At 37.8% G+C, this 16480-nt stretch overlaps 2 protein-coding genes across 2 annotated transcripts; one reads left to right on the top strand and one right to left on the bottom strand.

Annotated features, from left to right (window-relative positions):
- Positions 1-2528: 2528 nt before the first annotated feature.
- Positions 2529-9180, bottom strand: b3galt9 (beta-1,3-galactosyltransferase 9). Its single transcript, XM_008423688.3, has 2 exons — positions 6560-9180; positions 2529-6465 (listed from the first exon to the last, which is right to left on the bottom strand). The coding sequence occupies exons 1-2, from the start codon at positions 6593-6595 to the stop codon at positions 5371-5373; spliced, it is 1131 nt and encodes a 376-aa protein (XP_008421910.1). The 5' UTR covers positions 6596-9180; the 3' UTR covers positions 2529-5370.
- Positions 9181-9267: 87 nt separating this feature from the next.
- psmd5 (proteasome 26S subunit, non-ATPase 5) lies at positions 9268-13525 on the top strand. The gene is made up of 10 exons (XM_008423689.3): positions 9268-9516; positions 10390-10534; positions 10610-10723; positions 10823-10951; positions 11178-11287; positions 11405-11547; positions 11753-11944; positions 12371-12480; positions 12603-12743; positions 12874-13525. The coding sequence occupies exons 1-10, from the start codon at positions 9344-9346 to the stop codon at positions 13129-13131; spliced, it is 1515 nt and encodes a 504-aa protein (XP_008421911.1). The 5' UTR covers positions 9268-9343; the 3' UTR covers positions 13132-13525.
- Positions 13526-16480: the final 2955 nt, after the last annotated feature.

Genomic DNA, 16480 nt, shown 5'->3' on the forward strand with positions numbered 1-16480 from the left:
GATCTAAAGAGATTCAAGAAGAGAAAAGAAACAGAGTCACTGACATTTGTCGCACTGGAAACAGCTACAAAGTCACTGCAGAGGCTTTGGGACTCCAGCGGAAAAGAGTGAGAGCCAACAAAAGAAGAAAACGTAGAACAGTGGTAAACCTTACTACAAGTGGCCGGCCAAAAGATACTCCAAAAACACATCAGTGACTCATCCGTAGAGAACTGCAGGCCTCACTAGTCCACAATAACGTCACTGTTCACAATCCGATGGCAAGAAAGGGATTGGAGAAAATGCCATCCCTGAAAGAGGTCCAGGATAAAAATAAATAAATAAATAAATAAAAACACAGACCAAAATTCAAAGCCAAATATCACATTTGGCAAAAAAAAAAAGACATCTTTAAAATTCCTAAAAGCATTTGTCAAAACATTTTGTTGATTGAAAATGAAAAACCATTACATTTTGGAAGTTGTGGTTCCCAATACACCTTTTCAAAGTGGCCACACCCTTTAATTTTAATGGGACACAATGCACAGAAATTAATGAGATGCATTACATTTTATGTGACAAAGTGAGAAGCAAGACAGTTCGCAGCAATGCATTGTTATACAATGCAAACGTTTTCAGCTGTGTTCATGTTCACTTGTTGAGCTGTTATGTGCAGAAGTACCGAGTAGTCTTTTATGATTAATGCATACAATTTTCTCCAGATGGAGTGGTTTTTGTGGAGAAAGCAAGTCAAAACCTATAGAATCCATAATTAAAACTCAATAAGTCAAAAGCAGCTGCACAGAAAAGCACCAGCTCCTGGCATGGGAAAGCTACCAAAACCTCAAAGCATGGATCCTGGAGTTTGTAAAAAGGGAAAGCACCAGAAACCACAGATGTCGTCAAAACGAGGGTTTATCCCTGAGGTTACAGCTTCTGCGTAAATGATCGTGGGCTAGAGGGCCACACGAACACTGACCCTCAACTCCCGACATGAATCTCACAATCAGGTTTGTGCGCAGAAAATAAAACTGCACACTGTATGTTCTCTTGAACGGCACGCATGTATAAAGTTGACAAATATTTCTTTCTTCAGCTCTTGCATTAATTCCCTCTGACCATCCCCTCAAATAGTTGGCCATGCTATGGAGTCTCAGACGTCTTTCTTCAGTGTAAACACTCTAAATAAAACAGTCTTTTCTGGTTTGATGAGTCCCTCCCTTCAGAGAGTGTTCTCTCTGAGGAGAGCTATTCATTAGAGCACACCACCCACATGCAGTGTGCCATTTCCTTCAACCTCACATGAACAATCTCTGCAGGCTCTCTCATGAGTGAATGTGTGTAGCTGTGTGTTCATGTCTACAATCAGGTCTGCATATGGTTTGAAGAGGTGGTTAGTTTTTTTTTTTTCCCATTTCCCTTTCCCTGTTTCCACTTTCTCTTGGAAAATTCTACCAAACCTCAACAATGTCCGGAGCTAGTAGTTGGTATTGCTGACTTTGACTATAGAACAACTCACATGTGGCAATGTCTTGAATACCATAATGACCAACTGCTCCATGGCAGCACGAAAACATGCGCTGCAGTAACTGTGTTATTTACATTTAAGCAGCTTTTTATGCTAATGCTTATTTTTAAGAATATTCCTGAAGGCAGATTTTCACAAGCCTATTATTTAAGTCATTACTCACCCATTAAATACATGCCAAATGCGTCCGACACAGCGTTCACACTCAATTCAATTTCACTGTGATGGCATCCAATGAGATTTTGTGATTTCTCTGTTGCTTTCCGCAAATATCCTTCCAGACCTGATGTAGGACTCGTTAAAGAATTTCCTTGCCTGTTGCCTTTGCCTTAGTTTTGGCTTATAAGGCAAAAATTGCTCCAAAAATGTCTGGTAGCACATTGAGTTCCACTGCCCAGCTGCGATTGTACAAGTTTGTTTTGCTCTACTTCTGCATGGGGCAGAGCCGATCTTTAGGGCTACTAATTAATGGACTATTTTGTGTCAGAAGATTATTTTTTAACATAAAATTTGTTAATGCAAATTCACCTAAAAAAAAGAGAGCAAGATTACATCACTGCAATTAAAAATTTTATTCACTTTGGGGGTTTTTACTTACTGTTACAAATACGTGTAAAGGACATTGTAGTAGTGTGGAACATTTCAGTAGTTGTAGTAGTGGTAGTAATGGTAAAATTAGTTTGTTTGTATTTATTTACCACTTCATGGTAAATAAATACAAACTTCCAGCACAATATACTGTGCATTTCCAGCACAGTATATTGTGCTGGAAATGCACAATATACAAATGTCTGCTTGCAGCAATATGGCTCATAAAGTTTGTTGATATTCTTATTTGTGTGTGTCTTAAATGAGAAATACTATCAAATGTAGTTTGTCTTTAGAATTTTTTTGTCAGCTCAACTTTGGTCTGAAAAAACCATGGAAATATAACATTATATTTTACCTTTGGAAGTAATTTTGAACTGAAAACATCAATCAATCGATCGATCGATCGATCGATCGATCGATCAATCAATCAATCAATCAATCAATCAATCAATCAATCAATCAATCAATCAATCAATCAATCAATCAATCAATCAATCAATCAATCAATGAGTAAATAAATAAAGGTAATTTTTATGTACTGCATAAAAAGAAAAAGAAGTGCTTGGATAGTAACCTGCTGAGGTGAATTACATCTGGAGCAATTTAATTTCACTGTGATGGCATCCGAATCCAACCGTTGACATGACTAATCATCTGCCAGAGCTACTTTTGACATGCTGAGGTGTTATTCTTTGAAGTGTTTTGGCTTTGAGACAGAAAGCTTAGCAGACACAGTGGAATTGTGCCAAAGTGGAATGGAGTGTTGCAGTGTGAACTGCTGGCAGGGAGACGGTTGCACTACAGCCAAGCTTTTTGTTTGGGTAGTTCATGGTACCAGGACAGGAGCCAAACGTTTCCGTGGTGGAATTTAAAATGAAGTTTAAAAACAACATTAACGGGACATAAATTTGTTCTTCTTGATTTACATGTTTAGCTGGTTATAAACTGACTGATGGTGAAAGTGTAGTTCAGGCTGTCTTTAAAAAAGAAAGACAGTCTAGGCTGACCCTAATGTTATTTCAGATCAAATAAAACTCCCGCTCAGATTGTAAAAACTGTCCTGTCCGTTTTTATGTCAGAACTCCAGCGTTATTTGGCTATGACTCAAACTAACCACCAGATGTCCTCATTAACACAAAAATCCTGTGTCCTCTGGCAGAGGTAGAGGGAAACTACCAAAGCTGACAAACTGCACGATGCCTTGTAAAGGTTCTTATACACCTTGAAGTTTATCACATTTTACAACAATATAACTTCAGAGCATTTTATATGAAGTTTAGATCAACACAGAGTAGCACACAATTGTAAGATGACAGATCAACACAGAGCACATATTTGTAAGCAGAATGAAATATACATTATTTTCTACATATTTCCTTATTTCACACTATGAGCAAAACAATATAACCAACTACCTTTAAAGACAGCCCACCTGTTTGTATTTTATTCTAGATATGAATACAAGTGTTCTGTGAAGAACTCAGAGAATGCTACAGAACAACCAGCATGGTGGAGGCAGCATCATGCTGTGGCAATACTGCTTTTAACTGGAGGGGATAAAGTTATGAAGAAGTTTAAAATAAAATTAAGCTTAGGAAAACTACCCCACGTTGTGAACATCTTACAGAGCAGTGCCGAATGCATCATCAAAATGTAAAAATAAGTTTATATTTTAACCTTATTTTAACATTAGAAAATAAGTTTGCAATGTAAAATTGTCAAGACCTTCATTCAAACTGACATGCATGGCATAGAGAGCAGTTATCAGAGAAGCAGCCACAACGTTAATGTAACTCTGGAGAACCTGCAGGGATTTGTACCTCACGAAGGAGAATCTGCCAATAGGACAACCAGTACTCCATAAATCTGGCATCTGAGCAGATAGCCAGAAGTCCTGACTGGAGTCCAACAAGCATGTGGAAGAAGTTCATCTATAACTTGGATGAGATCAAAATTGAACATTTTAGCCTGAAAGTAGCATGCTTTCTTAGGGGGGAAATGCTGTACATCACCCTGAGCACCACATCTCCACCATGAACTATGGTGACAGCTTCAGTGGGAATGGATGGAGCTAATTACGTCCAGAACTTCAATGGAGTAAAGGGATGGATCTTTGACTGTCTCTCTTTTGTAAAAAAAACAAACTCTCTTGACCATCTGAGTCATGAGAGCTCTATTTTGTTTGGGTGGAATATATTATTTATTACATTTCTAAAATCCAAAAGGAGTCTGGAAGAATGCAAGACATGGATCAAGGCCTGCAGCAGACCTCATGTCCAGTTGAATGAAGCTGTGATCAACAGCAACTACCGCATGTTGGTCTGTACAAAGGTAACTGGTAGCTAACCTTACATTTTTTGTCATAATGACTCTTATTGATAGTCAAAGGATGAGTAAATGAAGGTAGTTATGTCTTAGCCTAATGAACGTCGAGAGCTTAATCCGGTTGGGAGTCTGCAGAGAGACTTTGCCATCTCTGTTCAACTGTCCCACTGACTGAGCTTAAATTAAATTGCATTGATGAATAGGCAACAGTTTTAGTCTCTAGAGTCTAGACATACAAGTGGTAAAGACACACTTGCAAAGATTTATAGATGTAAATGCTGAACAATTTTTTTCCAACTAACTTTTCAGATTTTTATTAAGAAAATAAAAACCATACATAATTTTCTTTCCACTTTACAATTGAGCACAGCTTCATCCTGCTATGTCACATATCATGTTTATAAAATAAAGCTTGTTGCTGGGATTTAGAAATCCATTACGTATAGCTAGATACTTTCCAGATTGGATATACTATGTTTTACAATAAATGTGCTTCAAAGAGAAAAGAAACCAGAGTGTCTATGAGCAGAATGTTGTTGGGATTTTTTTTCTTTAATTTTATAGACATCTACTGTATTTGAATGATCAAACATACCACAAATAGAACCATCAGCTTCTAGACACATTATGCTTAAAACTTTACATTTGTTTGGTGGAGGTTTCAGTTAAATCAACCTAACAATTAGTAGTAGGTGAAAAACAGAAAAAGTATGAAATTCACTGGGCCAAACCAGGTTCTCACAAAACACGAAGCAATCAAGAAAAAAGATTTAAAAATAATCGGTTTCCATCTAATCCATCCATTGAATACTCAGAGGCTAATCTTTTCAGATGTCAAGTCTTACACTTCAGCTTATTTAGATTTTTGTTGTAACACCTGAGAGTGCACAAAAGCAAACTAACAGAAATACTCTGAACAAAGTGTTATGCCATTTTAATTTATACAATCAAGTCTGCTCTTTTGAGTTTTGTAACAACATTTTATCCAAATATGTGCGGACTTTGCAGGCCACAAGGCCAGAGTACGTCTTAAGCAGGGAACATTTTCCACCTTTCTGTTCAAGGTCTTGCCACACTCGTTCCAGCTCCTGACTCCCCATTCCTGCCGAGCTGAACAGATGTCGGTAGCAGCAAGCATTGTAATGGATATGTCTCTCTCCTGAGAACCTGGCACTGTGAGTTGGTGTGACGCCCGCTTTCTGAGCACAGAAACCTACAAAAACGTCAGCCGGAATGGGGGCAAGGACCGACGACGATGCAACGTAGACTTTACGGGCCACATCCTGTGACAAAATGTAAGCAGTTCCTTCACAGTATTCTGGTAGATACTTGTCAGGGTAGAGAATGCGGGACAGGTAGCGTGGGCTGTTGGGGTTCCTATCAGGGGACTGTTTCTGGATCACTCTGCCTAGATATAGGTCTTCTGAATTCCTGTGAAGCCCCCGCAGGTAGCTCCCAATGGCAGGTAGGTTTATGAACACAGAGTCCTCAGTCAACAGAACCAAACGTGCGCGAGGACAGAAAGTGATTACCCAACGAAGAGCCAGCAGTGTGTTCTCCTTTGCTCCATAGAGGGGCGACACATCTACGACACGGCTTTGGATCAAATCACCATGAAGTTCAGACTCTTTGATGAGATCCTGTTGGGTGGTAGAAGATTCAGTCGATGCTGTGAAGAAGAGTACCTTAATGGGAGATTCTTGAATTTGTGCTTGGTTTGCCCACGTTCTCCTCACTGCATTTCTTTGGGTGATGTTGGCCGGGGAGCTGAAGACCAGAGCGAGGAGGAAGAGGTCGGGTTTTCTGCAGGCATCGGGATTAGAAATGATATAATCCCTGGATACATTCTGCCTTGCGGTGCTCAAGTCCAGTTTTCTTGCTCTCTCCCTCACATCTGCAACCATGCCATCAGTGTAAACCACGGGGGACGGCTGCAGGAGGTACTCCTCGACAAAATCTGCCCCGAACAGCAGTGCATGGAACAGCAAGATGTTGAACAGGAGGAAACACCACTGATGGGTACGCATCTTACACAAACAGCACTGCAAGTGTAAAAAAAAAAGGAATTATTCTAAATGCAGTATATGAATCTTTAAAAATTTTTACATTTATGAGTTCAAAAAGCATGGTTTGTACCTGCATGACAGCTGCTGCAAAAGCTTCGTTGCTCATCTGTTTATTAGCTGCAAGTGATGATTGGACCCGCCACGGCAGAAGGCTCTACAACAATAACAGCTGACCACACAGGGTTTCCACTTTCATGAAACCCAAGGAGCATGTAACTGTGCACCCTGATCCCAATAGAGATCTTGATTTCGAGGAGTCCGTCTTACATTATGCATACTAATTCAGTGACATGTAGAAAGAGTAGCTGATTAAAGCCAAAAGATCGTTAAAGATTCACCATTCACCACAAACTACTGAAGCAAATAAATGACACTGATCAAATGAGACCAAAATCGAACAGTTTGGCCTACAAAACAGACTGTAGGATGGTATTAAGAAGCATGTAACTCTGCACCCTATGGTAAAGTCCTCATTTAGAAGAGTGTATCTAACAGTATGCATACTAATTTACTGACATGTTTAAACAGTAGCTCCAAAAGGTGAACCTTTCTTAAAATTTTATCGATCAAACTTGACCTATTAGGCAATGTGTAGGTCACATTATTTGAATAATATTCCCTTACTGGATTCTTATTAATTTGACAAGCAATATGTTGCAGATGTCAAAATTAAAATATAGGCCCTGGAAAAGATTTCAGAATATTGATTCAAATTATAAATGGAGTAAGACGAATGGCACTTGGCCTTTTATTAGAAAAGCTGTGACTTATAAAACTTTATTATTTAAACGTTGGAGGGTTGTGAAGAGATTAAATGTTTTACAGGTACAGCGGGACATCATCAAGTTCTAGTTGAATGTTTTTTCTGGCCCAGTGAAAAACACAGTTGATGGGTTTTTAAAGCCATTTATTGAGAATCCATGTGAATGTTGTAACTGGTGCAAATTCTGCACTTAATCTAATGCTGATACAGCTATATTTCCACAGACCATCATGTCTTGAGTATTTTAAGAGTGAAGTTTAAGAGTCATGTGGTGGTTAGCACTGCTGATTCATGGAACATCTCCTAACTAAATCTTAGGGTTGAGTGTTTACATGCAGCAGCTTTTCCAAATACATGGCTTCCCCCCACTGTGGAAAAACATTGATCGCAGTGAGCTTTAAATGACAAAATCTGTCACCATGATAGTTTCTCACTCTCTTTAATTGTAAAAGCTGTACAAACTCTCTATAGGATAAATGGATTGTACAGAAAAAAATATCCCTATTTAAGCTTGAAAGTAAAGTTTTAAATAAGGTAAGAAACAAAAAAATAAATAAATGAAAAGTGATTAATGCAGGAGTGAGTGGAACATTTATTTTCAGTAACTTTGCTTTATTTGAGTTACTTTATTATTTTAAGACAATCTTAAAAGCATAAAATTGTGGCTGGTGTTATATGGTGCAATAATGTCTCTCAATACCGAGTAAATTAAATTAATTACATCCTTATTGACAGATTATCCTCTCTTGGCATTGTAAATACACCTCTCAACTGGTTTCGTTCATATCTCTCAGGCCGCTCTCAGTTTGTTCAGTTAAAATCATTTTCCTCTCGCCCAGTTCCCTTCTCCTCAGGTGTTCCCCAGGGCTCTGTCCTGGGACGCTTGTTGTTTATCATTTACCTTCTACCCCTTGGTAATATTTTTCGCAAACACAACATCCAGTTTCACTGCTACGCGGATGACATCCAACTCTATGTTTCAATCAAACCTAGTTCCATGCTTCCATATTCCTCCCTCACTGATTGTCTTCTTGAAATAAAACAATGGTTTACTCTTAACTCCCTCAAATTAAATTCCAGTAAAACTGAACTTCTCTTAATTGGTACTAATTAATTGGTACTAAGTAAGTAATTTCTCCATTTCAGTTGATAACTCCTCCATTTTCCCCTCCCCTCAGGTTAAGAGACTGGGTGTCATCCTCAATAGCACCCTTTCTTTTGCCTCCCATGTCAATAATATCATCAGCTTATTTTCATCTCCGAAATATTTGCCGTCTCCGTCCTTCTCTCACTCCGCACTCCACTGCTGTTCTGGTCCACAGTTTGGTCACATCTCGTTTAAACTATTGTATTTCTCTACTTTTTGGTTTGCCACAGAAAACTCTGCATAAATTACAATTGGTTCAAAATTCAGCTGCTCGAATCATTACACAGACCCCTTTAATTCATCACATCACACCTATTTTACAACAGCTCCATTGGCTTCCAATCACATATCGCATCAACTATAAAATACTTCTTCTAACTTTTGAAGTAGTTCACAACCTCACACCTTCATATCTCTCAGACCTCCTTCACATTGCCACACCCACCCGTTCTCTCAGATCCTCTCACCGTTCCCCCTGCTCGTCTTGTCACTATGGGAAGCAGAGCATTCAGCCGCTCTGCTCCCAAACTCTGGTACTCACTCCCACCTGATCTCTGTAACATCGAGTCTTTGCAATATTTTAACTCCAAACTCAAAACCCATTTGTTTGAACTAGCATACAACCTTTAATTATCTTTGTACTGTCTTATAAATCTTGTTTGCGTTTTTTTTGTTTATGTATTTTATAATTTGCTTGCTTTTATGTCAAGGTGACCTTGGGTGTCCAGAAAGGCGCCTACATATAAAATGTATTATTATTATTATTATTATTATTATTATTATTATTAAATAAGTTAGAAGGGAAGGCAGTCGAGCAAGGTAAATAATCATGGGTGTTTTATTCCCACGTAGTCCACTAGGTGGTGGTAATGCGCTCCTGGTTGTGTGAGGCTAATGTGACATGAAGAAGAAGCGGAAGTCGTGGATTCCAAACAGAAACAGTCATGGCAGCCACCATTCAAAGTTTGCTGGAAGAAATATCCGGAGTTGAAGACCCAGTGGAAGAGTTGCAGAGCTTAAAAACTGCTTTGTTGTCCATTCCAGTCAGCGCTCTGAGAGACGTCCTGAGCGGACAGCGTTTCGATGTGATTTTCTCTCTGCTGAACACTAATGAAAGGTTGGTTTGTGTGTCTCAGACGTGTTTACACTCTGTTGAACTCGTTTATTGCTGAGTCAGAGAGCGTGTTACTCAGCTCTGTAGCTGCTTGAACTAGCAGCTACAGAGCTGCATAACCGTAAGGATAATGGTTATGCTAACCTCTCCTGTATCCAGCATGCAACTAAGGCTTCTTGTCAGCTTGTCAAGTGACCACAATGCTACACTACTTCAGTTTATTTTCAGTCATGTTCTCTGAAGCTATAGTTTTGTTGTTGTTTTTTTAGCAGATCCAGCCCTGTTTTATTCACAGGCATATTTTTAAGTAACATGCATAAGAATTATTTTTTTTACAGATTCATTTGAATTTCTATTCCAACATTTTTAAGCTGTCCCTTAAATTGAGCAACTGCAAGAATACAATTTTGATAGTTTGGTATAACTTTCCAGTTAGGTATATTATATATAGAGGTATATTATCTATCTAAGGTATATTATCATGGTCAAGTTGCTGAAGATCACATATAGTAGAGAGGTGGGTGTGGATATTTAATGTATTTTTAAACTTAATTCAGTGATCCCCATTATGGGTGTTAACCTTGCAACTTCAGACTTACTGTAAGTTTGCCTCTCAGCATTAGATCTAATTGCGCAAACATTTACTATACAAAGTAAATGTTTGCTGGAAGAAATATTCAGAGTTGAAGGAGCAGTTAACATTTGCATCATAATTGAAGCATCCATTAAGAAATATAATGGCTAAATAGTCATTGGATACACCAATACGTTATGATGACTTTGAAAAGATGAAATGGATTTAATAACAAACTTAGTTGCTGATGTAAACCATTTGTTACAGAGGGTTTGCGTTATTAATATGTTCTGTGTTCACAGGGAGCAGGTTGATCTGTGTGTGGACATTCTTGAACGCATCCTAATAGCCCTCAGTCCTTTGCATTTGGTGCAGAACTACAGAGAAAAGCTGCAAGAGGGTTTGAGCCATCCAAACGACACAGTTAAAATACTGGCCTTGACACAGGTAGGGGGTTTGGACACGTACAGTAGATAGCAGCCAGTAAAACAAATATTATATTAGCCATTGTTTTTCTTTCAGATTGGCAGGGTGGTGGAGCACCCAGAGGCCGTCACGCAAATCCTCAACAGCCATGACATTTTACGGGCGGTGATCCTTTGCATCGGTGAGGAGAAAATTGCTGTGGCAAAACAGGTGAAAATTTTAGACACTGAAAGGATTTTGTTCCAGTTCGTCCAACCTACATGGTGCGCAATAACTGTTGTTTGTTTTTTCTTCTTCTTCTTCTTCCAGGCAATTCAGTCCCTTTCTAAAATAAGTCACTCTAAGTCTGGATTAGACAAGTTATTTCAGAGTGATCTCCTTGAAGTCATGAAGGAAGTGATGGGCAAAAACGACATAATCAGATACAGAATATATGAGGTGATTTAAATTCCCTCGGTTTTTTTCCTGAAAATACTAGACGAATGTATGAATGTTTAATTTTTCATTGACATCTACTTTTACTTGTTCACATGAAAATAGTTTGCTTACAAAGTAAAATAACACGATTGCTGCAAAATAAGTGTTCCCCACTTTGTTTAATTTTTTTTGTTTTTCAAAAACCCGTCTCATGACCAGCTCCTCTCGTCCTTCTTTCTGCTTGCAGCTGGTGGTTGAAATCTCATCTTTTTCTCCAATTTCTCTTGGTTACTGTGCCAACAGCGGCCTCATTTCCCAGCTGCTCAGCGAGCTGACTGGAGACGACGTCCTAATCAGGTGGCGACAGTTTTTGTATCAGTAAAAATAAATGCATATCATGTTTGTTTATCTTCTTTCTGACCGGGTTCCCATGCTTTTTGCAGAGTCTATTTTTATTCGTGTCTTTCCCACCAGGGCCACGTCGATTGAGATGGTGACCACTCTGGCTCACAGTCAGCATGGGCGCCAGTATTTGGCCCAGCAGGGCATAATGGATAAGATTTCCAACATGATCAGAGGAGTTGATATGGACCCGTTTGCCTCCCTCTACCTTCCAGGTGAGTACGTTTTCAAAACTACTTTCACAATTCAGTGCCAGCAATCAAATGGTGGTTTTGCATTTTGGTGTCCTTGTTCTTCTTATCCGAAAAAAAAAAAAAATGAAGTAGTTGACTCAATAAGGGCACTTTGAAACTTGTTTTTACTTTTCAGGAAATGTTAATCAGAACTGTGACCCTTACTGAATATATGCTGCTGGTTTAGGTTTGGTGAAATTCTTTGGGAACCTGGCCATTACGGACAGCCCCCAGCAGGTTTGTGAATCCTACCCCATCTTCCTGAACAAGGTATTTGACATGGCCATGGATTCGGACCCCGTCATGGTCGGAGTGGCCCTGGACACTTTGGGATTACTTGGTTCTACGGTCGAGGGGAAACAGGTTCTCCAGAAGACGGGTAGGTGTGATTTCTGTAGGTCTGGATTTTTGTGCCTTTCTCCATAATTTAAATGAACAAATGTGTTCAAAAATCACTCACAGGAGTGGGCCAAGGGAATTCAGTAATAACTCTTATTAACAGGACAAAACTAGATGTAAATACACCAACCTGCAGAGAAAAAAAAAAGCTTTACAATAAATGTTTCTCTAAATTTGATTGGTGTTAAAAGAACTGTAAAGCCTGAAATAAAATGACCATTTACTGTAATGTTTACATACATTTTTATAATTTTCTGTTATTTACACTTAGTGATTTTTTTGGGAGGTTTTCTGGTCATCTGGGATCACATCGAAGTCAATTATTCAGTCAAGCAGAGGAGTCATAGCCATCTTATGTCGTCTACAAAGTTCTTAATTATTACTACTGTCTTTTTTTTGTAATCAGGAGAAAACTTCAAGTCTGTGTTCTTGAGAATCAGCCAACATGCTAGTTCTGGAGCTACTGAGCTCAGAGTTCGAAGCTTGGACGCCATATCACAGCTGCTCACCCTTCTGGTAAAGGAACAATCTGGTCAAAAACGTTACTGTGATACTGTTGAATACACAAAATTAATCAACTCAACATTGACATTTTCATAAGTCTCTAGCTTTTTTTTTTTTTTTTTTTTTTTTTACAGCCGGAGCATCAGACAGAAGACCTTCTGTCCCTGACGGAGTCCTGGTTCCACCTTCTGTCTAACCAGCCAATGGATATGATTCGCAACATCAGCACTCAGCCTTTTCCAGAGCTGCACTGCGGGGCTTTGAGGATCTTCTCTGTAAGTAGCCTCCATCGTTACTTCCTGTTGACCCATTCATTGCCTTAAAAACTAAAGAACTATACCATTATTTCACAAGAGCAGCTGGAGACAAGTGATAATTAATGTCGTGTTTGGGTGTATTTCTTAGGCCATTGCAAGCCAGCCGTGGGGTCAGAAGACGATGGTTAACACTCCTGGTTTCATGGAGTTCATTTTGGATCGCTCGACTGGCCAATCAAAGGAGGCGAAAGATGCCAAATTTGAACTGGTGGGATCTCTTCTGGGCTCATCTACAGCGTCAGAAATACTGGGCAGTCAGAACTACATCCGCCTGAAGACGTATCTGAGTGAAGGACCCTACTACGTATCAGCCGTGGCCTCCGTCAGCACGGAAGGAGCGGACTAATTCACTTAAAGTCGGCATACACACTAGGCTTTATTGTTTTAGTATTTGGTGAATTCATTGTTAATAAAATGCCTCATTTTGATATCTATTTGGTTTAAAGATAAGATTTTTATCTTGAATTGGCAAACATACCATGAATCCCTAGAAAATTACAAATAAAACACTATTAGCCATTGAAGCTGTTTAGATACTTTTAGAGAAATAATTGGAGTAAAATTACTTGAATGACTTTATACATTTAAAATTGTAATAGAAGGGAAGCAAAAGGCAAGCGTTCATGTTTTTAACCACTTAGGTAAGCAATAAACTCTATAATATGTCAGATATTACAAATCCAGAGACGCTGTTCAGTTTTTTTTTCTATCCTTTAAACTTTGAACTTCTCACAACAACACTGCTCTCCAAAGTTGTTTCTTTTTGTGTCAGTGATTTTTTTTTTTAAATAAATGTTTACAAATATATATTTCTTTACCTTTCATGTATAAAAAACAAACCATAAACAAATAAATTTGGTTTGGGAGATTCAAAATAACATTCTTTGAAATTCAATTTTAAGATGAGACATAACTTTATTAGTCCCCCATGGGGGAAAATTACAGAATTGAATTTATTTAAAGCTAGATTACTTATATTTGTACTTCTAAATTAAAATGAGAATTTTTACAAAATGGAAGCATATAGTACAGTAGTAGTCTCTTCTATTTTAAACCTTTGTCTGTTCAAAATTAAATGATCTTGTGCCATATTTCAGAAATGCTGCAGCTTCTAGCAATCTTAATAGTTCAAAAATGACACTTTAATATTTTAGATGAGAGGGAGGTAATAAAATGGAGAAAACAGTTGTATAAAGCTGCTCAAATTGATTATCTCTGCATATATTGCACATTATTTACATAAATGTGCAATGATATGCAAATGTTTTGAGGCACTTTTTATATTATCTTCAAATGTTATTCTAAGTCACTTTAAGAGTCAAATATGAAATATTCTTTATGTACCATCAACACAAATCAATTGATTAAATATTTGCTATGCAGTAAAATGGTTCTCAGGTCACAGAAAAAGAGTAAGGGAAAAACCTTTGTCCTTTTATGCAAAATGTAAAAAGAACTAATTACAGGGGAACAATTTAAAAGGTTAGATAAAATGACTATTGAAGTTCAGCACTAAATCCTACTTTAATTAACTGCAGCTTCTGGAGGTTTCACAGAAGCTGCAGTTAATCATGGCTGCAGTTTGCAATAGTGGAACATTCCTTCACTAAAACAGCCAGAGGGTTTGCTATTAAATATTGATACTAAATGCTATTGCTTATGGTAAATTACTGATGGTTTTACATCTTACCAGTTGGCCTACAGTAATTTGATTGGGCTGAATCATTTTTGGTGCTATTATTAATATATCTGGTGTGAAATATGTAGGTTCAGAAGTTATTATTGTAATGTTCTAAGTTTTGAAAATTATTCCTTAAGCAGTTCAAACAAAATCTTAAACTGTGCATCATAATCAACAAAATGGGGGAATTTTAAGAGTAATGTCTAAAAGTTGTCTAACATTACTTTTTGTTTTGCATTAAATACCTCGTCTATTTGTAGTGAATCATCCCTAAACAAAGCATGTTAATAAAGTAGAAAGGATGTAGTGTGACAGCTTGCTTACAGCTCTGGAAAAAGTTAAGAGCCCTCTACACTGAACCCCATTGAAAACATGGTTGTTCCACCAAAAAATGATTTCAGAACTCTTCCTGAGTTAAAACATCAGTATTGTCGTTTCTAAATGAATACAAACTTGTTTTCTTTGCATTATTTGAGGTCTGGAAGCATCTTTTTAGTTACTTTGACCATTTCACGTTTTCTACAAATACAAAATTTTGGCTTGGAATTTCTGAGACATGTTGTCAGTAGTTCATATAATAAAAGAACAATGTTCATTTTACTCAAAAAAAATATACCTACTAAAAGTAAAATCAGATCATTTAAAGTGGTCTCTTAATTTTTTATTTCAGATCTGTACATCTAAATATCTAAAACCTTCCTTGTACTTTAATGTAGTCTTTTCTGTGACATAGATAATATTTTTAAGCGTTTCACATTCTAGATCATTTAAAAATACAATTAATGTATTCTGCTGAGTCATTCTCAGTGCAAAATGCCTCCAACATCCACTGGTCGCATTAAAACGTGTCTGCAGGTGGAGTATCACGTCCTTCCATCGCCACAGCATTAAATCAACAAAAACACTTTTCTCCTGTGAGCTCTGACTCAACCTCAAGCATCCGTAATAAGCTTGAAACTCATGAGCAACCTCACATCACCGTGTCCCCTGTGACTCATCGGTTCACCCACGTCTTCTCCTCCGTGCGCCAACGGATCATCGGAAAAAAATATCCCGCCAGTCTTTTCACTTGATATTTGATTTCTGACATTCGCTTCGTAAAAAGAACAGGGAGAAAAAGAAAAAGAACAAAGTGTGCAGGAAGCAGTCTTAATATGTGCAGATGCTTTTCTTTGTACTTTTTCACCGAGGTCACTGTGTCCTCCCTGTAATTAAATCTGTTCTCACGATGTAAAAGTGAAAACTTAGGAATTTGTCTTGCTGTAGAGTGTCTGCAGTGGTGGAGAAAGTACTCAAAAAATGTACTTAAGTAAAAGTACAAATACACAGACAAAAATGTACTCAAGTAAAAGTCAAAGTACCACATTAACATTTTACTTAAGTAAAAGTAAAAAAGTACTGGTTTTTAAAAATACTTAAGTATTAAAAGTCAAAGTACTTGCTGAATGCATTACCTAATCACTAATATGATTAAGTGTACCAATCATATGATCATATGCCACAGATAAAACATGTTTTTATTGCGTTTATTCTGTAACATAGTTTAGACTTAGATATATGATTCTATGCATCATAATTTCAGGGATGGAAACACCTCGTCTCCTGTCCTAACATAACATGAACTTCACTTTTTTTTGCCACACATTTATTTTGAAAGAAATCCAACTGGCAGAGGAGGACATGGTACCAAGGAACCTCATAGCAGAGTTGTAGTCTGGACCACTGAACCCAAGACCAAATCAAAACCAGCACCCTGTGCTACATGACAATAAAATTAAGTGCACCTATCAAAATTACTTCTCAAATTGATCTGAAAGATTCACTTTCCCACCTACATATTAAATGCTTAGAGCTTAAATACATTTAACCAGTATCAATTCAAACTCTTCTTCATTCTGTTTTGCTTTTATCTCTGTGCCACAATCCACAGAGGTCTCCTGCCATCCCTAAAGAAATAATGCCCTGTGCGGTTGCCTATATTGCCAATGTCAGAAATAATAATTGTCTGCACTAT

Source organism: Poecilia reticulata, chromosome 12 (assembly GCF_904066995.2).
Source record: "Poecilia reticulata chromosome 12, P_reticulata-male-v2, whole genome shotgun sequence".
NCBI lineage: Eukaryota > Metazoa > Chordata > Actinopteri > Cyprinodontiformes > Poeciliidae > Poecilia > Poecilia reticulata.

What these genes read in the sequence shown, in the direction of transcription:
- psmd5 (XM_008423689.3), top strand. Translation starts at nt 9,344, where the DNA reads ATGGCAGCCACCATTCAAAGTTTGCTGGAAGAAATATCCGGAGTTGAA. An exon ending in AAATACTGGCCTTGACACAG is followed by an intron (nt 10,535 to 10,609) that starts GTAGGGGGTTTG and finishes TTTTTCTTTCAG; the next exon opens with ATTGGCAGGGTGGTGGAGCA. An exon ending in CACAGCTGCTCACCCTTCTG is followed by an intron (nt 12,481 to 12,602) that starts GTAAAGGAACAA and finishes TTTTTTTTACAG; the next exon opens with CCGGAGCATCAGACAGAAGA.
- b3galt9 (XM_008423688.3), bottom strand. Translation starts at nt 6,595, where the DNA reads ATGAGCAACGAAGCTTTTGCAGCAGCTGTCATGCAG. An exon ending in TTGCAGCAGCTGTCATGCAG is followed by an intron (nt 6,466 to 6,559) that starts GTACAAACCATG and finishes TTACACTTGCAG; the next exon opens with TGCTGTTTGTGTAAGATGCG.